Source organism: Parambassis ranga, chromosome 21, assembly GCF_900634625.1.
Source record: "Parambassis ranga chromosome 21, fParRan2.1, whole genome shotgun sequence".
Taxonomy (NCBI): Eukaryota; Metazoa; Chordata; class Actinopteri; family Ambassidae; genus Parambassis; species Parambassis ranga.
In genome coordinates, this window is record NC_041041.1 from 14,502,741 (window position 1) to 14,529,873 (window position 27,133).

The 27,133-nt window shown below is 40.1% G+C and overlaps 1 protein-coding gene across 2 annotated transcripts in view; it reads right to left on the reverse strand.

Annotated features, from left to right (window-relative positions):
- Positions 1–25,389, reverse strand: part of LOC114426615 (cytoplasmic protein NCK2-like) — a 28,840-nt gene extending 3,451 nt beyond the window's left edge. The window contains exons 1-3 of one of the 2 annotated variants that reach the window (XM_028394131.1): positions 25,138–25,389; positions 6,863–7,104; positions 164–942 (exon numbers count right to left, since the gene is read on the reverse strand). In XM_028394131.1, the coding sequence (XP_028249932.1) occupies positions 164–942; positions 6,863–7,088 (1,005 nt within the window). In that variant the 5' untranslated portion in view covers positions 7,089–7,104; positions 25,138–25,389. Of the gene's footprint in view, positions 1–163; positions 943–6,862; positions 7,105–24,196; positions 24,298–25,137 lie in introns of those variants that run through there. The other variant, XM_028394132.1, reaches the window with a different exon arrangement.
- Between the last annotated feature and the right edge of the window lie 1,744 nt (positions 25,390–27,133).

A 27,133-nucleotide genomic window follows, 5' to 3' on the forward strand; every position in this document is an offset into this window, starting at 1 on the left:
CCCCTTTTCAGTCGACTCTTTATTACAGTTCTTATAAGTGTGATGACAGTAGCTCTAGAACGTGTCATTTAGAAACTGATACGTCTTATAGGACTATATTTTTTCCACATTTCTACCAGCCTCCATAGTGCCTCTCTCTCCCGACTTCGCCCCACTGACTCACCGATGACTCACTGTCCCGTATGAGGAAGTCGCCCTCCTCTCCTCTCTCGTTGAGTATGCACTCGGCCTGGTGTCTGGTGATGTTGCCGTAGTACCAGTCCCTTCCGGCGAACCTCCCTGAGCGTGCTGGTGCCACGAAGCGGTTCTGTGGGGAGCTCGATGTAGAGGAGGGTAGGCCAGGCCGCTCGTCCAGCACCATCACATAGTTTTTAGGAACCAGGCCCACCAGGCCACGTGAGTTCTTACACCTCCACCACTCCGGGTCATTCTCCGGCTTTTCCACCACCTCCATGACCTCTCCCTTCTCAAAGTTCAGCTCCTCCTCTGTGACAGAGCTGAAGGGGTAGAGTGTCTGAACCAGGTGAAGAACTGCAACACGGCCGCCCGCACGCCCGTTAGCCAACAAAGTTCCTTGAGATCCTCCATGGTAGCCCCTTGAGGAGTCTCCTTCCCCGCTCTCATCTGCCCCTCCAAGCTCCTCATGTACATAATTGGAGGGAAACCAGCCAACACGCCCCGCCTGACTGCCCCGCCACCAGCCATCGCTGCACTTTTCCATCACGATCACTCTGGAGCCTTTGACCAGGGTCAGCTCATCATCCCTCTCTGCTGTGTAGGCAAACTTAACAATGGCGGGGATGTTCAGGTCATAGATTCTCTCTGCGGCCCCTCCTCCACCTCCACCTCCACCCCCGCTGCCGTTAGATGGATACTCTGTGTCTGAGCTGGGCGTCGGGGAAGCATCACGGGCACTCGTCTTTCTCTTAGTTCTTCCCAAACCTGCATGAACAAACAGAAACAAAACAGAATGATGATACAGAACCAAAGTTTTTACTCCATTTGCTTGAGGTTAACTTGAAATTATAAATTATTGGATATTTTTGTGACCACTACTGAGATGTTATGAATTTAAGTTGCCAAACATGCAAGCAAACAGCTTAATTGCACATTAATTGCACAGAGAGCATCATTAGCAAATCCAACAAACCACAGAGAGCTTTACAAAAGAAAAGCTTGACCAGAGTGAAGGGAAGATGTAACACTGATAGTGAGTGCTTATCAAGATCACATCAATTAGAGCTAAATGCAGATGAAGAAACATTCTAGTAAAGGGTTCTAGTGGTAATTTTGTCACCTCATGTAGCTCCTTTCACAACTGATCCATTGTCAATTTAAAATGATTGATTACAGTGGCTTAAAATTGAGAACGCACTAATGAATGCTGGTATTAAAATGGCAGTGAGTAGCTGTGATGCCTGAAAGTAGACTAGAAAGCAAGAGAAAGGCCTGAGCTCCCCAGGGAGAGGAGGCAGTTAAGGTCAGCAGGAAACTAATTGAGGCTGCAATTTTTACTCCTGAGCCCTCAGAAGAACAAAAAAACTACTTCAGGAATTGATGATACCGGATATCCTATGAGAAACCTCAGCGGTGAAGGACAGATTAATACTCCAGATAAGAGAATTAGCTCAGAGGTTTCATCCACTTGCACCAAGCCCCCATGTCCTTGGTGTCTACTCATACCAAGTGAAATGAAAGCTCATTAGCTACTCTGTATTCTGTCGACATCATCCACTCCCCCGTATACACATCTATACATATCAAAAGGCTGAAAATAGATGGTGCAGACAGGGAATGAAAAGTAGAGCAGGCACCATGGGCTTGATAGTGACAGGCAGATCCAGGATCAAAGGTAGCTCCCATCTAACCTGTCTCTGACTTTCCCATTCATGTACTTTCAGAGACAGGTCTTTAAACGTGTTACGCACTTGTAAGACCTTAAGTTTATAAAGTCTCTCAGCTGAGCACAGCCAAGGAGGTCTCTCCACTTTCCTCAAACCTGTGTTATTAATAATGATACACAGCATTGCTGACAACATTTAGACCGTTTACTTGACAGCTGAGGCGGGTGTCAGCATATGCTCGTGTGTGCTGCTAATGACTGAAGAGAGTTTCTTGACAGCTAATCACCCAGTCTGTGCCACAGAGCGTGCTGAAATGCCACAGAAATGTCACTGCTGAATGGAACATTTACATTGTTTTGAAAATTGGCGGGTTCACACAGAGTAGCATGAAACTTGTTGGCAGACAGAGGGAGGGGAGATGGAGTGAAGAAAGACGAAGGGTCCCTTGGCAGCTGTTTCTCACACACACAGTAGACCAAGCACATCAGAGGCCAGAGCTGACAACAACGCGAAAGTGAAGGATGAGACAGGAATAACAAACAGATGATGTTTATGGATAGCAGTATGTATGTGTGTGTGTGTGTGTGTGTGTGAGAAAAAGTATTTTGTATCCACAAGGCTTGAGCCACAAAACAAAAGGTTGACTCTTGGGCCTACTTCAGGTGGCCCCTGAGGAAAAGAAAATTGACTGGTGCTGGTAGAGGAGAGACACTCAAGAAGACAGGGAACACTCACTCACAGCTAAGCCAAATCACACATGAACCTTTCTTCTTCACTCATTTCCACTTCAAGGCATCGGCCTGCTGGTTGGAGCAGCAGCAGGCTATATTCTCTCCTCCCACGCATTCATTCCAACCAACTTATGAATGGGGACTCGATTTTCAAGCCCAGAGGACTTCAACACAGAGGTTGATGAAAGTCTGCATGCTGCAGTGTGTTGCAGTGCATTGCTTCACTATACAGTGTGCAGTGTTGGGCACTGAGAAAGGTACACTCCTGAGTACACACAATGCTCTACCTGCACCTCCACAACATCAGACACAAGGACTTGAATGTAGTAATCACAAAAACACAACTTGGCCTTCCAACATTAGCACTGTCAGCACTTTTTGTGAATCACAGGTGACATGTGGTCTTTAAAATAACCACCTAGCAGTACTGCTCTGCTTCTTAGTACTGTGGAGTCTTGATGCAGTACTGTCTGTAAAACTGTCTGTAAAACCAGTATACAATTCAGATGAACTGCCTACACTGGTACACACAGGATACCTGCACACTAGAGAAGGAGCCTGCATAGCCTAGCCCACACAAAACAAAAGAAAAACACTTGAGTTACAGGTGGTCACTTTTGAATCAGTTTCAAAGCTCTAGGGTTGCATTTGAGTGTTTTGGACAAGCAGAAACTGGGAACGGTAAATGCAGGCAACCGCATTCACTTCCTGAATGGGTCTTATCAGTTACCACGTATCCTCCACGTATTTGTCATGTAACCTTTTTCCATAAGAAAACATCACACCACACTTCATCCATGACGTATGGCAACATTTACGCTGAAGTGTGTACATTATATATATATATATATATATATATATATATATATATATATATATATATATATATATATATATACACACACACACACACACACACACACACACACACACACACACACACACACACACACACACACACACACACACACACACACACAGTCATAGCCTGTGTCAGTGTCAATTCTGCCCAGCTTAAGACCAGTACACCTCATGATTCACCCAACGCCGGCACCCAAACTAATAACAGCACTTATACTTATACCAGGCTCTGTATAGGTCATTTATAGCAGGTTTTGCTCTTATTTGGAGTTTTCTTGCTGAACTATTGTGACCACTAATTTTGCTTTTTATGGCTGCACATTTTTATTCCATTCGAGGCTTGTTTAAGCAGGACATAGGGCTATTTTGCGCTTACAATAACTGGCTATTAGAAAGCATTGAATAAATTGTAGAAAAGCAAACAGTTGTTTGACCTGAGTTCAGCCTCATATTCGCCCACGCATATTCACACACTGATGGCAACATTGTGAAAACTCAGGTGGACAGAAATGTAGAACTGTTGAGTAGTGGCCTAGTTTCAGCAGCAAAGAGTGGGACCTCCACTGAATTCTTTCACCCATTGCTGTTTTGATTTCCTGAGAGGGGAAACTGGGGCACAAGGCAGCATGCAGCCATTTATAGTTCAATTCTGCGTAGATGGATGTCGATGATACAGCCCAACTAAAACACAGCAAATGAAGAGGAAAAGCTGGAGATAAATGTTATTACTGACTCCATAATCACACTGGAAAAAGTAGTCATGAAGCAAAAAGAGGCGGATGAAGTAATCCAGCTCTGAGCCAATCAGAATATCTATCAAGAGGATCAGTAAGTTCCATTAGCTCCTGACCTCACCTATTGCTCATCACCTCATAACAAATGTATTCTCGTCTATTGGTTTTTCTCAGGCTTTTAACACTGACAAGCTGCTGGCTGGAAGCACACTACTCAGACTGAAATGGAACTAGGGCATAATGCTATAGTCAATATGTAACTTAGTCAGGGGACAGAGAAGTAATCCATCATTCCAGTACAACCATTAGGCGGCTGATTTCTCCACTAATCAAACTACCGATCATAGGAAAAAAGAGATAGACAGGACAGAGAGAAGCGCTGATGGGAACAGTACTGAAGAGGGTGGGTGCACATAGTGAACCCTGGTGAGGGTGACAGAGGCCGGCTGTGGCCCACATACATCTGCAGCGTCTCCCTGAGGGCTGGCATCCACAGAGCTGAGAGGAATCATGCAATTGGTGCATTAGACCAGACTCCCGCCATCCTTCTATTCTCTCCTCCCCTTGACTCTAAATATGGCTGCTTTTCAGGGCCACACTGTTACTATTTTTATTATGACTGCACTTCTTGATCATTCTGTCTTGTTACGAGATCCACCAATGTTTCTATTTTTTCCTCTGTATCAGTCTCTCTCATGCTTTCCTCATCATTCTGACAAAAATATGGTATCTCTTACTAAAACTGTCAGAACAGATGAATCTCAGTGCTGCTCTGCCTCTGGCTCTTTTCCTGCTGTAAGATACTCACATTTTTCTTTTTCTTGTGTTGTATACCAACATAATGTAGCAGTCTTAAAAATTCCAAAACAAATATTAAAATAAGTCAGCTCACATGCTTTTGAAACAGCTATTAGGGAATTGTTGTGAGATCGTTTGTCTTATAACATAAAATCATCTCAAATTACTGACACACAAGAAAAGGTTAAAGTCTCCACTTTGCTCCACATATGCTCACACTATGAAGCTATGAGCACAAGTGCTTCAGCCTTTTTAAACACAGGTAAACGACTGACCTTTAGCCCTTCCCATTTTCTTTCATTAGACCAGTCTGCCTTTCAGTTTTTCTTCTTGGTGTGTAATTTAATATTACAATGTCCAACAGGATTAACATACAGCAGAAAGCGGCATCAAGCCAGTGACTGGTATTCAAATGTTGCCGTTGGACCGAAATGGTTGAAATGGGTGTTACATATAGGGATGGCACGATACCAGTTTTTCATGTCCGATGCGATGCCACAAATCTTAGTACCTGTGATACATGTGATACAGATTCTAATCCAATACAATAGTTGCATGGATTCCTACTCACTAGCGTAGCCCTCCAAGTTAAGCTAAATTGTTTTTTTTGAAGACGTTTGCCTCGACTGAAACTCCTGAGAATGACTATGACCTAGATAGAGAGAGCATCCACAGACCATTTACATGATAGTATATCTGATCTATGCTATTTTGCTAATTTGTACCCTTGCTGACTCTAGACAAAAAACAAATGTAATTAGATATAATGAAATGAAATATCTGATCATTTTAAATGGCCCCTATCAAACATTGGTTTCAGAAGATTTAAGAAAATGCACTTTCTATCTTTTGCACTTCTACTTCCATACTCTTTTCAACATTACAAATAGTTTAGGACTAGTATGTATTGATTTTAACTTTCTTACTTAACTTTTCCTCATCAAAAAATGGTACTGATATCAGACGGCATGTCAAGTATTAGTGGAATTAACAATGCTGCATCAACCTACAGTAGTAATGCTACCATAGGTTAAATACTAAAATGAATGCACAGTGCCTCAATAGCATACAACACTGTGCCGCAACACTGTTTCACATTGATATGTGTCTGAGTGGAATGAGAGGGGACCAATAACAGTAAACACAAACAGCAGCCTCCAGTTCCACTCATAACCATATCGCAAGTCAACACAGACCTATGAGGGAGCCTTAAGGGAGACGCTATTGTTATTATTGAGATGTTTGGTGCCATATTTTTAAACATGAATTCATCTCATACATCTGTTTCTCTGATACAACATATTGGTCCTGTTTTATTGGGATGGGTAATGAAGGAGACACATTTACAGATGATGACATATGAGAGCAATATGTTTGATAAAAGTATTCATTTTGGTATCCACATAACTTTTAGAGCTGCTATAAAAACTAAAAGCCTCATTATAATATGAGTAAGCTATCATTTTTTTTCAGCCTGTCCAATTTGAGAATGGTTGATGCTTGAGCTCCTTTCACTCTACCTTTATATGTGACTATCCCTCTAATACAGTAGAGAGAGCTATGCCAACATATAAAGTCTAATATATTCAAGTCATGCATGGCAACTGAGGGACAGTGTGCTGACAGCTCAGAGCAATGGGCAACTCAACAGGATCTCTGGAGTGCACAGTGACAGCTTCCAGCCAGGGCAGACACACAGTTAGGGAATCATTTCACATTTGAGAGAATGTAAGCTGACACACACAGAGCTGGACACACGAACCACATCTTATCTCCTTCAGCAAAGGAAGTGCAGAGGTTTTGTGCTTTTACTGAAAAATAATCTAACAGCAACCACTTGTACACACCGGCAGCCCTTTGACTTCTAAATAGTATGAAACAATATTCCACTCACCTAGTGTGTCCTTGATGTTCTTCACCAGTGAGCCTTTCTTCAGGCTGTTTTTGCGCTCGACGTAGTTTGACGGCACGTACCCTGTTTGGTTGGCTGTGTTACGGACACGCCACCAGGTCTTTGAGTCATCCAGGAGGTAGAGACGCTCATTTTTACGGATATCAAGTTCCTGGTCCTGTTGGGCCGTGTAGTCCCACTTGGCTACAACAATCACCTCCTCTGTCATCTTTCATGGAGTCCCCCTGTAAAGAAGAGGGGACCCAGATTGAGCAATGAATTAACACACAGTATACAGCTGAATCAGCATAGTGAAGGATAATGAAGTACACACATAAACACAAATCCTGTTCAGTGACCCATTTTTCAGACATGACCACATCTTCAAGAGGTCTCTATAGGAGACAGATGGGTTGACCATGAATTAATCATGTCATGAGGAACTAATGTGACAGGGATATTACACGATTCACATTTAGTATACAAACCATGAAGATGTTTGTTGAAACCTTATAACCTAAAAATTTATTACCAGTGATGGATATTCACAAAAATGCAAAATACACCTATTATAAAACGTTATTATGAATTATTTGTAGGCCACACTGTAATTTTGAGGTAGGTGTGTGTGTGTGTGTGTGTGTGTGTGTTAAACTGCGGCACTGCTGTGACAAGTGAGAAGTCATTACAAAATAATCCATATCCATCCCTGCACACAATTTTTAAACCGCTTATCCCAGCTAATACCGGGCATTTTACCGGATATACCCTGGACAGGTTGCCAGTCTATCACAAGGCTGAATTACATAACTGAGCTTAATATGAATCAAATGTTTGTCGTTGTATTTAGTGACTGACCTGGCACTAAAACTGATAATTCCTCGGGTAGAGATTATCTCCCAATTGCTACCCACATGATCACTAGCAATTATGAAACACACAGGAGTCACACTGGCAACAAGCACCTGAAGAGAGAGGACACGTAACCATGATGTGAAAAAACCCTCAAAAAGCGGCTCTGAATAGGTCTCTAAAGTTGAGAGCACCACAAACACGCAAAATCAATTTATGTGCTCACATGTGTGCACACACACACACACCTTGCCTATTAGTTTTTCAGACCGACAGTGAGCAATTACATGCTCTATTTCACCAGGCTTTAGGTAGGGTCATTTCACATGGGTCTGCTCGATCACCTTCACTGCTGACAGCAGACAGAAAGAAAGATGGGAAATAGTCTTTTTTCCCCCAGACTATGTACAGAAGGATAGGATGTAATTCCGTTTAAGGCAAACCTTTTCTATGATAAAAGCCATCTAATGGTATGAGAACAATCTGAGCAGTCCAGTTTATATTTAGCTCACCAAGTTGGCAGACCACAGAGAGAAGCAGCAGAATAGATAAAGACAACAAAATTGCTGATATAGAAAGGGACTTTTGAAAAAGTGCAACTTAAGAAAAAGCACCCAAGAAATGTTTTCAGAGATCTTAAACAGTGACAGACCTGGATGGGACAGGCTGTATATATAAAGATTTTAGCCAGTTGTTTCAAATAATCACAAATTCGCTTTCTTGGGGTCCCCTGGAAACAGTTCACCTGTCGTTACCTGCTTGTGTTGTGAGTATTTACATTGTGTTTTACTATATTTGCAAGCTTAGATATTACTATTTCTATTGGCAGTAATTATATGACATGATACCTGATGATAACCTGAATATATATAGTATACATTATGAGGATAACAATAGAGATTTAATCCGACTGGACACATAAAAAAAGCACAACAGCATATACATTCAGGAGCCATATGGGTTGTACATTCTCTTCCTCCTGTAATCATTTGCATTCTATTCTATAATGAGAGGGCAGAGATAAAGCACAAACCACAAAAGAGAATTATGACTCATGAGAAGTGTAGCTGCACAAATTAGGGTGTATTAAAGATTCCATTACCGGTGGAACGATTGATATCTTCTGTGTAGGCTACATTTTATGAAATGCAAATGGAAGCACTCTAAAGCTGGCTGATTCAATTCTGCTTCAATTAGGCCTCAACCACATAAATAGTGCAGCTAGTCCAGAATACATTCTTACAGTTACAGTCACCACCAGAGGCAGGGCTGCGTGACACTGCAGTGTCTGATAGCAGCTTTCTATCCCTACAGCACGCATCACAAATTCAATAGTTTGTACAGTAGAGCAATGCATTTGTGAATGTGCCTCTGCTTGCCGTCACTAAAGCTGTCAGACTGGATTTCTTCACAGGCTGGGACAGGGACAGCAGGAGGAGGACAGTTGTGCAACACTGTTAGAGTTTATGTTAAGTTCACCATAAGTTAAATCACTCACCTCTCCAGGATATTAAAACTTTTACTGCAGGAGCACAGGCGCCATAAGGAAGAAGACAGGGGAAGAAGCAGTGTGATATTCAGGAGGAGATACAAAAAAAAGCAGCAGTGATTCTTTGAAGAGTGCAGGAAGTAGAAGTGGAAGGGGCAGATTTATGACAAGATGAGCGATGGTGACGTCAACTCTTCCAAGAGACAGGAGGTGTGCGAGCATGCTGTGGCCTCTGTGTGCCTCAGGCTACAGATGCTGCATTACACCAGGCTATCTCTATTCTTTTTTCCCTTTACACATTTACTCCACTAGTGTGGATGGACTGGGTATGCTATTGTGACTGCATTGGGATATTGAAATTTACAGCAGATCAGAAATTCTCTATGATGACATGATTAAATTGTTTGGAATGTCCTCCACAGATAAGTGACTGCTGCAACCACGTTCCAGGTGAAAGTTAATCTCACACCTGTAGTGCAGGTAACTTGGTCTCAGGAAGAAGTTAACGTTTAATTATATACTTACAAAAGAAGCTACACAATAGTTTCTGCTAAACTTGAAGCAAGCATGAGATGCTTGAAGCTTTTAGTGCTTCCATTGTGGTGGATGACGTGATGAAATCTCTGTAGACTTAACTGGTTCTGCAAGTTGTTGTCTGATTTCTGCTAAATTGCTAGTATATCTGTATGGGTAGTGAGGATTGAGTTTAACTAATATGCAGGGTGGGCTGCCAGAGGATAACATTGCAACAGAGCAAACATTGAAAAGGTCCTTTTCAGAACATGCAAAAGGGTGCTTACAGTTCTAAACTGGCCGAGGGCTTCCTGCAGTGAAAAACACCTCATTTTAAGTGGCAGAGTAATTTTGTATGTAATTTTCTCCAATCTTAGCACAAGTTCTTTGTCTCCCCCATCATCCATGATACCAGTTGCTGTCTCCTTGACATCCTAGCCTATTATGTGGAGTGATGGCAGTTCCACTCCACATCAAGTCCATCCTCCTCCATGGGCCATAATGTATTTCAGAGTGGCAGCTGTATTACTGCTCATTCTGATGCCTCCCCTCTTGCCGTGCCTATGAAATCCATCAAAGCAGCTAATGCACAAATCAATCTAATAGTCTCCTTTCAAACCGTGATTCAGTTGACTCTGTAAAAACTGGATTTGCTTAACAGAGTACAAGCAGGATACACTTGTCATTTAGTCATTTCCTTAATATGGTTAAGAACCAGACAGGTGTCTGGACAAAAACAGCTATTCCTTTGAGAAAACATACAAATACAGTCAAAAGTAAACAAACCAATTTGGGAAGAAGAAAGTAAAGCTCCAGAGCGTCTTCTCCCCATGACCCCTCATTTCTCTGCTGAGAGAGTTAAAAGAGGAAAGATGAGCAACAGACTGCTGAGCTGGGGCTTCTCTAGTACTTCACAACTCTCTTCACTGAGCGGGGGACGTTCAGAGACTCTTTCAACAGCACACAAAGAGAGAGGGAAAGTAAAAGAGGATTATAAAAAAGAGGGGATGTTTAAAGAAAAAAAACGTCTGGCAGGGCTTTCTGTGTTTGGCATTCAGGTCAAAGACAGACAAAATTCAGCCAATGGGAGAACACTTCCACCTCCCCCTCCAGTCTAATGCTGTTTGCAGTAGTTTTTTTCACAGGAAGGAGGGCTGCTTTACTCCCTACTGGCAATCAGTGTCAGACTGAACAGACTAAAACATGAGGAAGCCAGACTCACAGTTATAGCTGCTTTGGAATGGTCCTCCTTATAGAATGACTTGTCTCTGACAGCAAAACCAGGCCAAAACAGAATTAGATGCCTTTTACATGTAGTCAGTGTTAGCAGTGTTCCATACATATGGGTGCTGCTGATTTCACAGGCAGCCCCAACCACTCTGTCCCCTACAAACATACAGTAGGGTACGTGGGCCTGAGGATAAGTTTTAGGGACAAAATACACAAAATGTAAATGATAAAAATGTAAAGACAGCTCGGATGAGCCTTTCAGACCATACCAGGATATCACCACACAATATGAGCACATATTTGAAGACAAAGAAAGATTCTTAATCAACTATCACCAAACAAAATCTAAGCTAGCAAAAAAATGTGGCCAAGAAAAACAAGAACATCCTAAAAAACACATCAACTTCTGTTCTGTGATTACAGTCAGACATTTGTACACAAGTATCCAAAACTAATGGTAAACAAAGGATGGCTTGAAATCAGCACAGCAGAAAAGATAGATATCCTGACACTACATGTTTCAATTCCTAGAATGCACACTCAGTAGCACATCTCACTTGGTCTTGCTTGCCTGTTAAGATGTTCATGAATCATAACCAAACTATAATGAATAACTTGTGTAAGACACAGGCCTGCCTTGTATGTTAAATGTACACATAGACGAAATATTCCCACATCTAAATTAAAATACACCAATAAATATGATGCTGCATACACAATATGCTGAGCTCATCCAATTAATGTTCACACAGCAACATCACTATGCAGTTTGTAAGTGAGAATTCCACACAGTTAAATTCCTGCTGCTGCAGCACAAAAGCACCTGATGGTTCCCACGAGCCTGTTTTAGCCGAGCTGAAACAGGAGCATTACAGCAGACAGATGGCCAACAAATTCACAGCAGACAATACTTCACAAACAACTACTGTGACTATTACCGTTTTTTTTTTTTTTTTTTGGAAAATCACTTTCCAAACAAAACCTGCAGCGTTTGAATGCTTTTTGTAGTTTGTATTGATAATATTCTGTGAAGCCTTGGAAGAATAATAACAACTTTCCTACTGGTCACACGTTACATTTCATATCATACATACACTACATAGACCAGATTACAAGAAAAGATATTCAGCAAGGTCACAAGGACTTACTTTGATCTTTCATGTTAGATGTGGCGGTGCGTTTGAAGGTTGTGTGTGTGTCAGTGTGTAGAGTAGCTGTGTTGCCTCTGGATGCTGTCACCTTCATTAAACAAAGTTTGCAGCTTGTCTAATTAACGTTATCAGCTTTTAGTTTGTGCTTTCATTCCAAAATCCTTCGCCAACATCTTGTCACCTGTGAAGGGAATTCTGGCTGCTGCTACTCTGTGATAAAATGTTACAAGATTAAATGAAAAAGTTGTATGCTGCTTGCATTTGGAATAAATTATTTTTAAGCTACAATGCCCAATAGCTCTACAGCTTAGATAAAGCTAAATTTATAAAGTTTGGATTCTGACCTATGGCTGAGGAACAAAAGCAGTCTGTGCCTGTTTTTTTCATACCATGTCTCCAAGTTCACTCCAGTTCAGGGAAGTGCAGCAGCAGTGTTGGAAAGTTCACATACAAAAATGCCCTAAATCTTAACCTGCCTGAAAAGCTGATGACAGAAATGTGGAATTCCCTTCTTTCTTTGCTGGCCCTTTCTCCTTCCTCAGCCCCCCCACCACAAGCAATTTTTCACATGTCACTTTCATTTTCTGTCATTTCTTCAACCCTCCTCTCTGCGAGTAGAGCTGACATTGCTGAGTCAATCTCTATGACAACAATCAGTGGGTGGTCCACTTTTTCACTGACCGGGGCCATTACCCTAAAGAATCTGACGTTTTTTGTCCTTTAAGTCTTTAATTTTTGATATATATTTACAAAAGGATCAACCTTCCCTCTACACATCAACTGAGCAGGCCCTCCTCCCACAGCCTAGAGGTGCTCCTTGTTTCTCATTTGAAGATAATGAGTACTACATTTTCACGAGTGTCCCCAAAATGTCTTCATTAAAACTTTTTAAAAGATGTCACATTAACCCTACAGGCATGAATGTCCATAAGATGGTAGGTGTTGCTGTTTTCTACTTACGCATCACACCCTAGTTCCTAAACTGAGATCACAGTGTGAGTGGCTTATGTTAATTAGTATGTTCTTTTTTAGGCGCACAGCAGTGCATCATGTTAATTTTATATCATTATTCCATCATAATGATTGCACTGAAAGATGATAAACAACCCTGAATCCCTGCTGCATTGCTTCCTTGCTAAATTCGTTTTTCTTTCTTTCTCTTAAGGCATAAATAGCCGACTTCCAGCCTGACTTTTTTTTTTGCTCCTTGATACCTACTTCCATAACAGTGCACTGCTTGTTCACTCTGCACACCTCCCAGCACTCCAAACACATGATGAAACTCCTCTACTGGGCAGCTCTCTACACAACTTCTCTTTGCTCCAAGCATTACCTATTAGCATAGTTTTCCTCATATCTCTTTTTTTATTATTTATTTTTCACAGCCCTGGCTCATAAGAGGAAAAACACTGTCTCTATTTTTACCTCCTGTGATAGTCTAGTATCCATGTCCCCTGGCAGAACAACAAAAGGCAAGCACTGTAAAGCACAGCAGGGTAAATGTAGTGAACACAGCTTTGATGTGCAATGGCAATGTTTTCCCTCGATTGAAGGAGACAGAAACACCTGAGGTGATGGTGTGTGTCTGTGACAGAGGCACACACACACACACACACAAACAGAGTGAAATAGAGAAATAAAAAAGGTGGGTGTGAGAAGGGTCATTTCCAGGCCAAACAACAAATATGTGGCAGTGGCTTTAAGCTATAGAACTGTTTGTAATTAAGCATAGTCCATGAAATGTAATGTATTTTTCTAACCTCTCATTAAAAGAATGTCTCCAAGGACTTTCTCTGTGTGCATGAATCTGATTTTAGAGTGTGTGAAGGAGATCTGGTAAAATTATGATAAAACTTTATCCATGGGCAGAATCAAAATGTAGTCAGTGTAGCTTTCCTTTTATCATTCTAAACATGAAACATCTTCATATTTGATAAAAAATTATGACAAATTAATAATTACTGTGTGCCAATGTTATTTAATCTGTGATGAATTACAGTCAGAAGATAACAAGGAGTGTGTGTGAATGTGTGATTTCTTTGGAAAAAAAAGAAATTAGAAAGTAAATGCATGTAATAGCTTACAGATAAATTATAAGACTGGCATAGTAAAAGATAATCACAGAGAGCAGGGGTGGACTAGATTAGGAGATTATTTTCCCCCTCACTCTTTCAGGTTAAACTGTGTCTCAAAATGAGCTTGCTTGTTGCTATCACTCTCTCAGAGCTTTGAATTTCATTTCTATGTGCTGTTATGGAAGCAACAGAAAGAAACAGAAACAGTGGTGAATTGAATCCAAAAAAAGTGCTGCAGGATGCAGAGAACAAGTGATGCTCTGTGCCATATTGAACAGTCTGAGACCCCAGGCGAGAACCATTTCTACTCTGCAGTGTCATATTGGCTGGAAAACTTTACTTTGTTGAGTATGAGCAGCATGTGAAACCAAAATACCCTGGGCCAGATATATTGTACATTTCAGCCTATCTTATGCTCCATAGAATCAATATTAGCAATCCAGAGTTAATCTGACCTATAATCTCAGTGGCAAGATACAAATGTACAAGTAATGCTATAAAGATCCAAAGCATAAGGATGCCACATTGTGGATGGCATTGGACTTTATAAAAAAAATTAAACAGCAAGTGCAAAAACTATGCAGGTGCGCTCTGCAGCTGTCCAGACTTAATGAAGCCGCCTACAGCTGAGCCGCCACAACATTTTGTGTAAATAACACAATTATCATTTACAGGCTTTTTTGTGCAATTTTGTTTCTTTAAAGAAGGCTTAATTATGAAGTAATGACATAATTAGTCACAACATAATCAATGTGCTAATTATGAGCTTTAAAAATGACATCCAGCTATCCAACAGTCACAGAGTTGAGATGATGGTTGGGTATCAAACTAGGCCGTGTTTTCACACAGCTATTACTTCTTAGCAGTGATACAAAAAGAAACACATGAAAGACATTTTTCCGTAAAAGCAGAAGAAACTAGTTTGTATTTGCACCAAAAAAACAGATGATGGATATTCTTTTTCTCTAATGCATCTGTCAATGGCAGCGCATTGTAATCAGTTATTTCCCCCTGCGGGATCAATAAAGTGCATCTATCTATCTATTTCTGACAAACTGCTGCTATGAAGAAAATCTGGTCATGCCATCTGGTCTTTAAAGCAAATGTAATTTTACAACTTTTATATTTAGATTTTCTCTGAATGACTAGATCATGGAACATTATCTTTTACCTAGATCTAAATAGAAGAATTTGACAAACATCCTTTCTCTAATATGTGTACTAGTTTCTGCTGTCTAAAGCCATGTCTGATCATAAGTGTTTATAATTCACAAGTATGTCGTACTTTAAACAAAAATGGAGATTTAACTACCTAAAGACAGTATGTCACTGTTTATTAATCAGGACCTGTATTTTCTTGTCTTATTGCTTTAAGCTGAGGCAAGCTAAAGCAAGCTAGATCAGATCGAACAAACCACCTCCGCAAACCATTGAGATGACTATTTTCCTGTTACCTACTGCTTCCGCCTGTTGCAAACATTAGGTATATATTAATTATAATCTTTCCTAAAGTTTGAACTTGAGACCTAGCCTTAAACAGACTAGATAGATAGAAGTGTTAACTCTAAACGCCACAAAAAATAATATTTTTACTATCTGTGCTTTGAAGTATCCAGCAACGTTAAAGTTTTGAGATTTCACATTACAATGGAAGCAAGCTAATAAGAGTTTCTTTGTAACAATGCCCTAGTTACTCTGGGTGTGCACTGTAAGTGGATGGATAAGGCAGAGGTCTGAAACAAAGCATAAATAATCCAGGTAATTCAGGTTTTACTTTAAATTTCTAACTCTGCAGGTTAGGCAATCGTCTTCGCTGCATCTGTGAGGATCCATGCAAGTAGCAGGGGATTTTTACCTAATGAGGTAACATGGGAGATAAACAAAACACGCAATATCTGTTGAATGCATAATTTGCATCAGTTCATTATTATGCATCACATGTGATGAACATGCAGGCAGTATGATGACCCAGTGTTGTATGAATAACTCCCAAACACCCAGTGGGTTGTCAGTTTTACTTAAAAACTACCAACTCTGGGGACTAGTTGTGAAGGAATGTTGTAAAATAAGGTTAGTTCATGCAGACAACCAGTTCTCTAGTCTCCCTTAACCCCTTTCTTCTTCTTCTATGTGTAACACTGTTGACTATATTCCAGCTTAAGCTTCACCTTGTCTTTGTACCCTCTGCTCTATCGGCTTTCTTTCTACTGCTCCCTCGGCTATGGATCTAAATTATTCCCTTTGATCAGATGCTACCTTCAGACTCCCGCAAGGGAAGAGACTGATGTTACAAAGGCAATGCAGAAAGACAGAGGCAATCCAAAGCAGACCTGTTGAGCTCCTTAAACCAGAATCTCCCAATCCTGCGCTCATGAAATTTACTGAGTGAACAACCACAAAGGCCATTTGAATAAACTGACAAACTACTAAAACATTACACACTGTTAAATGTGTGAATCATTTTCTAAGTGCCAACTGACAACATCCCCACAATAACAGCATCAACAAGAAACTGCAAGTTATCAAATTTCTTTAAGATCTTCTACTGCATCATTCTTCTTCTTGGGGAATGTTATTTATCTAGCTTTAAAAACCTCACATAGGAGTTCCTATTAAAATGCTCTCACTCCGAGTTGTTACTGGTGCACTGCTTGTTATTCTTGCAAATGTTTGTTTGTCTATGTTGCATAAACTTGTGTTGATGTCGGAGTCACAGGGAGAGGAGAACAGTATGTTGAAAATGGAAATAGCTCTGCGAATATTTTACTGGTCCTGACGGTTTTTATAATTTATACATGATCAGCTAACCCAGGCATTGCATCACTGCATGTTTGCCATCATTCACATATTCAGGAATATTTTTCTGAATCTCCAGAGAAGAACTTGACCTTTGTAATGACATTCTGCAAGCATAAAATAGTCCAGGGAATGTGTACAGGAAATGCCTACTAAAATAGGAAGAGTGGAAGATACTTGTGTTGTTTGCGTTTTACACTCTCTCAATTTCTTCTTGGAAGACTATTATTATGGGATCAAAAAAATAGGACAATTCTAATATCTGTCTAACAACTGTTTCTGGCCACATCGTAGTGGAACACTTTCTTTGACCTTTGTATTTTATCTCTAGCCTCTTGTTCTTCGTCTGCTAAATGCTCCCCTCTGTTCACCTGCTAGTTTGCTAACAGTATAATGACCTTTGCTTCTTTTTAATTTAAAGCCTAAAATTTAGCTGCTTGTGTTAAATGTTAAAATTCCAACAACCACTCCAACAGAAAGCATGCAACATTTGACTATATCCTAATAGTTACGAACAAGAGAGTGATTCTTTTGTGACATCTGAATGCATTTTAATGGCAGGGAAGAAGTTGTACCATCTCATCTCTATTCCATCACTGCAGCTTCCTTTCAGTTCATTGCCCTGGCTGATAATGTAAACAGATTGCATGCTGCATCTTCTCACCATCTGAGCTCTCCAGCTTCTATTATGGCTTGTTGCACCACAGGACTCCATAGCTTGACATTTTACAATACACTTCAGTGCCGCTACAATTATTTAGTGTGGCCTGAGCAGAGGATGGTGTTCCTGCTTCTGTCATGCAGATGATATCACTCCCTCCTCATAAAAACCTCGAAGCACTGCATTACATCTGCCAAGGTCATGTTCAAACAACTGTAGTTCTGCCAAGCAAAAACAGCAGATATGGTAAATAAATGCCCCATAGCAAGTGTATATGATTGTGTGCATGTGATGGCAAGGAGAAGACACGCAACAGGCCAAATGCAATGTGTGTGCAATATTGAATTCTCAGGAGAAGCCTGTGGCATTCTGAGCTATATATCTCATAAATAAAGCAGGATTTCCTTCAGCTGCAGCCGTGTGTGCGTGAGAGACGGAGCGAGAGAATAAGAGAGAGCAAGGGCACAAATGGATTAGAGGAGGCCTATCATATTGCTCCATTCGGCAACTGAATCAACTCCCAAGCACGCAGCAGCACATAATAGGACAAATACACAAAGATGTTATCTTAATAGTGTATGTTAAAAATTTACACGAATGTCTATATAGTAAAACATTAAAGCATAAGTAACTGTTATTTCTGATTACTCTGTCCATGTACAGATTTCATGAGCTCTGAATTATCATCCATGATTAGCCAAAGTGTTGTCCAGATAGTTGGTGAGACTTTTTCTGACTGAAGTTCGAGGCAGTCACCAGGCTTTTACTTGCTGCGGAACAATCTCTGTAAACAGTTACTGTGGTTCTCTAATTCATCACATAATGATCTGATATGAGCACAGTAAGTGAGACTGGAAAGCAATTTACAAGAAAAAAAAACTTAGAGTCTGGTAAAGATAGGACACTATCTGTAATGTTGTTTTTTTTCGCCCACAGATGCTTAACACTCAGACAGTTCAGTCAGTAAGGTACAATAACATGTTGAGTATATTGGTCCCATCTATACATTCATGACTGTCTGTTTATGCCACCTTTACTCATCTTTAAATTGCTGTCTTAGTGTGCACAAGTTGCATAATCAGAGGCTTACCCACCCAAATTGTCTAAATTGGCATGTTCTGCCATGCTAGCCCCTAGCTCAATGACTCTGAATCTTTCACATAAAACAATTAAGACGAGTCTTGCCCCTGACCAGGCTATGTGAAACTTATTCTAATTATTCTAAATAATTGCCCTACACAAAAACTCATACTAACAGTATGTAACTGAAAGCCTGGCAGTTCAGAGCTGCTTTCACACCACCAGATATGTAGCTACAAACAGTTCTGTGTTGTGTCTTGTCTTGTTCATTGTGTAATCATCACAATAAGGTTTTAACTGCGGCATTGTAGAGGCTGTGGAGCTGGTGGCAGGTTTTCACTAGAGCTGAATTCCATCCATATAATCCCTCCCATAATGCATGCCCCAGCAAATGCATGCACTATTTGTATACTCGTACTTTCTTTTTCTCTTTGTGCAGTTTAAGTTATTCATCTCGCAGATCTTTCAATTATCTTGTATAGGTAATTCTCTCTGCAGATTTCCAACACACAAAATACATGCATCACACAGAGCTTAGTGTGTGCATTTTTTTAAGTCAAACAAATTGCAAAATAAGCTTGTTTTGTTGATCCACATGCAGCCGAGAGTGTGCATAGTGTGAAGTCAGCATCTGAAAAGCTGCAGTCCTAAACGACAATAGGACAGTCAAATGGATACAATTATAGATTAAGCTCATCTTAACTGGCTGGATCCATGTGTTGATTTTCTGTGATACAGGTCAAAGCTGAAGAGATTACTAAAATGCAGATAAAAGACCTCTCTTGTGTTGTTATCCTTTAAGTATGCAATTCATTTGTGCCATGAACGTAAACAAAATGGTGTTGTTGTTTTTTTCTTAAAAAACAATTATGCAAAGCTATCTGTCACTGTCTACCTGCACACTTAGGTAGTTAGAAGTGGGAGAACAGTGTGAAGAACCAACACTGGTAACATCTACTGCTGGCAGACAACAAGAGCAGCTGGAAACCCATTATTTAGGTAGCATGTCTGTGGGCACCCTTCCCCAAGCCAATATTAGAGTTAACAGTGCATAAGTAATAGGAGTACACAGGGGGGAAATTAGTAAACAGAAAAAAATGCAGACTTAAAATCCAGCAGCATAATCATCTCATTTTTCCACAGAAACATGGTTTATTTCAACTGAAACGTAAAACTGCCAAAAGTGAAGTGACTTAGGTTGTGACACGAATAACAAAATGTGTGAGCAGTATGCAGAACAATTTGTTTCACGAATGCGAATCACAATGCTTAAGAGTGTTGATGCCTTTGGAGTGTCCACAGGAATGGTGAGAGTTTGTGATGAGGCTTAGGGAGGGATGCAACATGGGCTGTGATGCTCCGAGGGAAACTCGGATCATTCTGTGAAATACAGATAAGCAAAGCCCTTGTACTCTGCATGAGATAACTCAATGTTTGTCTGCATGCTGCTGGTTTGTGCATCAGTACAGCCAAAGGGGAGAGCGTCCACTTAATTAAATCAATTAGAGCATGAAGGGCCTGTCGGAGCCTCTGCACAAAACAACAGGATGGAACAAACTCATAAACAATAACTGAAGTCTTTTTATAAGCCACAGAAACTCCATTGAAGCTTTAGTTTTGTGTCTACGGTTAAGAAGTGTCCAGTCCAGATACCAATAGCCAAGTACCAATTTTCTGTTATGTAATATGACCCCCCCACCCCTCACCTCACCCTTGATAACTATTTAATGAGTTATTCTTGGGATGTTTATGAATTTATAAAGCTGAATTAAATATCTGCTAGGTGATCCTGTTTAGGACCTCAGACGGTTACCAGCCACCCACTGTGTCTTGACAGAGACAATCTGAAGTTAACACCAAGTATAACAGTCATCTGCAGACATGTACTCCATTTCTTCTGTTTTCAATAAATAATGCCCTTCACTTTGGCATCCTTCACTCTGTAACCTCTTGACTTCTGCACATCCTGTGCCATCTCAAGCAGTAACCTCATTATGCCTATATACACATTACAAAGTGTAAAGCTGTGGCATTATGGAGGACTGAGACACTGTACTGCCATAATATAACACTTTTCTCACTCACAGTCTCCCCTTCCTCCCCTCACTCTCCCTTTCCTCCTTTCCTTCCCACCCCCATTCCTCAGAGCAGGATTAGGCCTGGTGCCCAGTGATGACACAAGGACCCTGAAGCCAACAGACTGTTAGATCAGTTGTTGAGCACAAATCAGGAACTCAAGCTGGGTGGTAGAGGAGGGAGGTGGTGATGGAATTCAAGGACAGGAAGAAGAGAATAGAAACGTTGAGGGAACAGAAAAGACAACTAAAACACTAACACTGTAAGAAGCACATAATAAAGTCTAAAGGGAAAAAATGGCAACTGTTCTAAAAACAAGTGATGCTGCAAAACATCATGCTAAGATGCTCACAATGGCAAAGTTCACAGGCAGGTGTCAATCATTATAGTTACGCTTACGCTACCATCTAATAACTGTAAAAAGAATTTGCTCAAATTGCACTACCTCCCGTGACTGCCAGACAAAATTTAAAAAAAAGCAAAACAGCAAAAACAACATAGGTCTATTGTGCCAACGCTTGTTGTTTCTCCAACATTATGTTGGCTACCTCTGTGACTAGTCCCACCCTAAGAAAGAACTCTGACATGCACTACAGTCATCTTTCAATGCTTTGAAAATGTTGCCCCAGCTGACATTCTCCTGCTGGGGATGGGCCACAAATCCACCACAAATGTCAAAGGATTACCTAAGCACAAAATCTAGGAATACAACTTTAACAAACTTTGAACTGTTAGTAATGCATTGATATCTGATATCTTTGCATCACAATAGTTGTAAAGGTCCTTTATTCTGGACCATAGTTGTGGACTGAGATCCATCACTGAAACCATGACGAGTATGCAATACCAGGTTAGGAAAAACACTGCTGGTCTGCAGGAAAGTGGTTTGAAGGAAATGATCACAACATCTGAAATTTATAAATAAACTTTAAAAACAAACATAGCGCAAATGAGAAAATATTGTATTACATTGACAAGACCACACACAGGATGCTAATCCTCAGCCAGATCACGGGGTCACAGAGAGGGGAACCACTTTCAGAACTGTATGCACTGTCCGTTTAATGACTGCCTGTTCTCCAGATTATAGATGATTACAATGACAAAAGGATGGCCTCTATCTGGCTACCAACATGATGCTCTTCATTAGTCTGTGCCCATCTGTGTTGCACTTTCCTGAGCGAGACAAACATTCAGCTTCTCACAAAGCCAAGATATCCATTTTGACAGCTCTCTACAATCCATGAATTATTTCCCCTGCTGTATTGCACCTAGACAGACAACAAGTTCTGTTATTTTGTCTGGGATGTCCGCACAGAAATAAAAAATGAAGACAAAGGAGATTTCAAAGGAGAATTGCTTACCTAGAGACACTGCGATATATGGGTCATAGAGGATGATGCAATCAACTCTAAAATCATATTCTCAATCTCAGGCTAAAAAGGAAGATTTTACCTGCATTTGAAATTGCTATCCTTTAATTATTTAACATCTAATCACATTATTGGAACGTTAAATTGTTGTTTCAGCACTACTCAAAATATGCAACAAAATGTGTAGGAGACAGAAGAAAGAGGAGATGGATTAATATGGATTACCATCTAACAAAAATGTAACAAGAGAGGGCAACAAGACAGAAGTACACAAGTTTGTCAATGAAAACCAGAGCCAAAACAAAAACAGATACAGAGCAGAGTTAGGAAACTCATCAGGCAGATACAAGCCAACAATTAAGCAGGATGACCTGAAGCTTGAAATTGTTGCTTGTTAAATGGTGCATTCAGATTATCAGTTTGACATGAAAAAGCTACTCCAAGGTGGAAATAATAATGTCACACATTAACACCTCTGTTTGTTCTTATTATCAGCTCGCATATATTGTTAATCATTACACCCAGGGTGCTGAATTAGCTCATGCACTGTGAGAAATATAGTTATATTTTGAGTCATATTGTACACTTTGACACCAAGTGGGTCAGCTTTCAATAATAACTTTATTACTTGATGAAAGCTTCCTGAATGCACCATTAGTTCAAGTCTCTGTGAAGCTAATGGAGGCAATTTAAAACCGGCAAATGTGGAATGTGGCAATGTGTCAAAGGATGTTAATAATTATCAAAACTGTCTTAAAACAAAGCTGCAATAAATTGATTTAACATCAAACTGGAAGCATAAACTCATACAGCAAGTAAATGTCTAAAATAGACATGTTATGTCATTTACTTAATAGAATTAGTAAATGATTCATGCATCTGACTTGCAGGATTCTTAGTATTTACAAGCAAAGTTAATAATTTACAGCCTGACTTGCGTGCGGCTGACGTCTTAACAAATAAACAACACTGGAACGTATCGTAAAGGCACATCAACAAAGCATTAGGGGGTTGGGCTGCACCCAACTACTTTCATTATCACAAAGACTTCAGTTATTGTCTCTATGGCCTGCTTACTATCGTGGGGAATAATGATAAAGATATCAAATATGTGCACATTATTTGAGCCAAACAAAGGATGGACTAAAATTGTTGCTGATTTATTTTCTGTCACTCTGAGCTACCATTTTTTTACACCCAATTTCACTGGTATATATGCAGAGCAAGTTTTACTTTATGTTAGAGAGCAAGAAGCTTTGTTATAGTATTACTATATTATATATTTTGCTTTTTTATCTTCAAACTCCACACAACTGAAAGATGTTCGGGTGATGCTGGAAAGAAAACAGCTGGACTTTGTGACTATAAACACAGTGCTAAGACGAAACGCATTAAAAGGTCTCGTACAAAAGGGGAGAAAAATTAGCATAATAACTACAAAGTCATCCGGTCAAAAGGTATTTATTGGAGCCAATAATACCACGTAATGAATGCAGATGGTATCCTTTCTCACTGAAGACAAAGGCCGATGTCAAGTTCCTTTTATATCAGACAAAAACTACCTTAAAACATCAGGCTTTTGTCTGTACTGCAGTACAACAGGCATACCCTTCAGTGTGAAAATACTACATGCAGGTGTTTATCAGCGGAATTGTAAACATAACATCTATTTTTATTTTTTTATCTTTGTAAATTCAGCAACTTTGAACTACAAATTGTCTTGATGCAAGCAGTACTTACTGCAGCACTGTAGAAGAAACAACTACCGTAACCATTGTTCATTAGTGCTATCACCCACATTTAAAAAGTTAAAATGTTAGTTTACATGAGTATTAGTAGGTGTTAATGACCTTTTTTTTAGACTACAGTTCTAGTTTAACAGATCAACTTTAAATATTACTTAAAATGTGAGATCATATATTTGAGCTGTAAATGCATGAGCACACTGAAGTAAAATGAAAATAGAGCAACTATGTACATGTACTTTGAGATATTTACAGCTTTAGTCCGCTTTCTAGTAATCCAAACCACCCAGACTCACATTTTCGGCCATCAGATATGATGTAACCAGCCAGGTTTCTGTAATACAGGCCGAGCAGTGCACTGTCGTACATGCCTTCCAAATACCTGTCATGGCTGAGCAAACCTTGTCCTCGACTTAACGTAGTGCCTTTAGCAGAGGGTGTGTCTGCAGGTTGGGTGAGCCTTTAAAGTGCACCTTTATCGAGGAACTGCCCTGAAGTATAACATTAACACTACCAACAGGAAGGTCTGAAGACAGAAAAACACTAAACAATGATTTCTACATCATCATGTGGGATTGATGAGAAGGCTACATGATGCAGTTACCAATAAAAGCCACTAGAAACATTGACAAGCTCGACATGTGGCACCAGTCACCAATCTGTGCTGTTATGGCAAATGTGGTTTCATTGTTTAAAGCTGTGGCGTTTTTTCAATAGCTGATCTGACACACACACACACAGTGCACATTATCAATGAGAAGAAGAAGAAGAAGAAAAAAACGAGATGTGTTTTTAAACAAGCGAATAAATAATACAAATGTAGACAAGCACCCAGCTGTGTAGGACAACAGAGATGTGTAAAGACCTGCTTGTAGTACAGGCCTTTAAGAAGTGGCTCCGAACAAAAAATTCGAAATGGTAAAGTGGGTGAATTTAAAATATCTGTTTTGGTTGTAAAAATGAAAAAATAGAGTACACATAAGGTGATTAGAGCACACATAAATGCAAAAGCAAGCCGAGCGCAGCGTCTATCAGGGCAAAGCGCCTCTGAGTGGACAAAGAGCCAGCGTCAAATCTATAAAGTGACACGAGCGAGCTAGCATTCCTGTCCCAACTTTTAGCACTCTGACTAATGGAGCGTTTTACAAGTGAATAAAGCGGATATCTGTCATTAACGGAGCACAGCAGTGGGCGAAGTGTACAGTCTAACTTGCACAGTTCATTAGCGGTTCCTTACCTTAGTGTTCACTCCAGTGAGAATGGGCAAACAGCGACACACTCAACACAGCACAGACCGAGGAGCCGCGTACCAAACAGTGAGTTTACTCAGCCCGCGTGGAAGCCACGGGAATAATTGTTTACATCCACATAACCCACACTTCCACTGTGTTTTCTTTCTTTTCAAATGAGGACTGAGCATGTACTGTTCGACCTATGCTCGCTTGTTTTTCCGTCGCAGGCTGACTGCCTCCACCTCAATCACCCCTCACAAGCTAGCGGCGGTGGATGAATCACTTCCGTCACCGCCTTTCAAAATAAAAGAGTTTGAATAGCTGAAGGTACCTTACGCATTTTATTTTGACAACTAGTTCCACGTGAACACATTGAACATTAGTAAATGTTATTTAGGTGCAAAGCATGTCTAATGATCACATAAAATACAGTTTGTGTACATTTTATATTGTGTTTATGACAAAAAGTAGGCAAACTGAAATTATCATTATCAAAGTGACACGTGTGAAGAACAATCACAGCAGCATGAACAGATTATTGAACTGGGCATTGTGGTTGTCATTTATGCAATGGTGTCAAACTCAAAGGGAAGTATAGATACAGAGGTTTAAAAATACTTCAGTAAAAGTTGAAGTACTGACACATCATTTCTACTCTTGTTGAAGTACAGAAGTATGGGTTTACAAAATACAGATTGGTATATGTTCTTACTCCTCTTCTTAGTCCTCCTTTTTTAAACAAGGAGAATTCCAGAATTCACCTAAATCAGGGGTGACCACACTTTTTTGGCTGCAAGCTACTTTTTACAAAGGCCAAGTCAAAAATGATCTACCTACACTAATAAAAATTATCATTATATATTGACACACAATTGATTTTTTTTATGTAGCCTACATGATAAAAAAGTTAAATGCAAATTTCAGTACAAACATCTTTGAAATGTAGCATACCCATACCTAGTTATGGACAACTAGTCCAGTCTGTGTCATGGGGCAGGCTGTATTAAGTGAAGAGAGGCTGGTAAATAGATGATAAATGGTAATAACAAACAGGCATCCCCCATTTTAACCATGTGTTTTAACTGATAAAACTTATAGTCCTTTTTCTCTCGGTCGCAGCATTCAGCTGTCTGTTGGGTTTGTTGGCATGGCCCAAATACTTGCGTGTTTTTCAAAGATATTGTATTAAAAGTAAGAGCTCTCACTCCTTCGATCATGTATTTCCTTGTTTGCTTTATCTTGATTTAATCTTTATTTTCTTAATTCTTTTTGCAGTGTTTTTACATTTGCTCTCTCCCTGTACTGAGAAATGACCAAAGCAGAACCACAAACTTAATTTCTCAGCAGCGACCTTTGGTTTCCGGTGTGATGTGGCTGGTTACGGTTAGCTTGACTGCGCGTCCTGGTGGTGACGTCACCAACACCGGGACTGGTACAGGACAACGCCAGCGGAAAACGGACAGATTGTGGGGGACTCTGTCGCCCCTTGGCGATGACAATGGGAAATATGCTTTATGTGGTCTACAGTCGATGTTCATCTAAAAAGAAAAAGAACACAGATATGTTTGTAAAATACAGGTGACGCTCTGAGGAGCCTCGTGGACGCCGCGTCTCTCTGAGTCAACATTCTCTCTTTCATGTTTCGCTTTTCTTGCATTTTACACACATGCGGAAAGTCTCACACAGTCACCAGTGACAGGAATGTTACACTGTTTGCTATTTTTAGAGTTTTGATGAATCCTACACACTGTACGAGAAAATATTAGGCTAATATTAGTCAGATTCTAACCAGACAGCTTACGTCTCTGCAGGATAAAACATAGAGGACTATTTTTAATCACTAAAATTAACAATGAAACAAAGTGCAACGCTTGTTCAGTGACAGGAAGTAACCTGATAAAACAGGTTTAAACTTTAGCTTCCACAGCAGCTACACAGAAACAATAACTACAAAGATGTATTGTTTAAAAACACATGCAAAAACTACACCAAGGCCTGCTG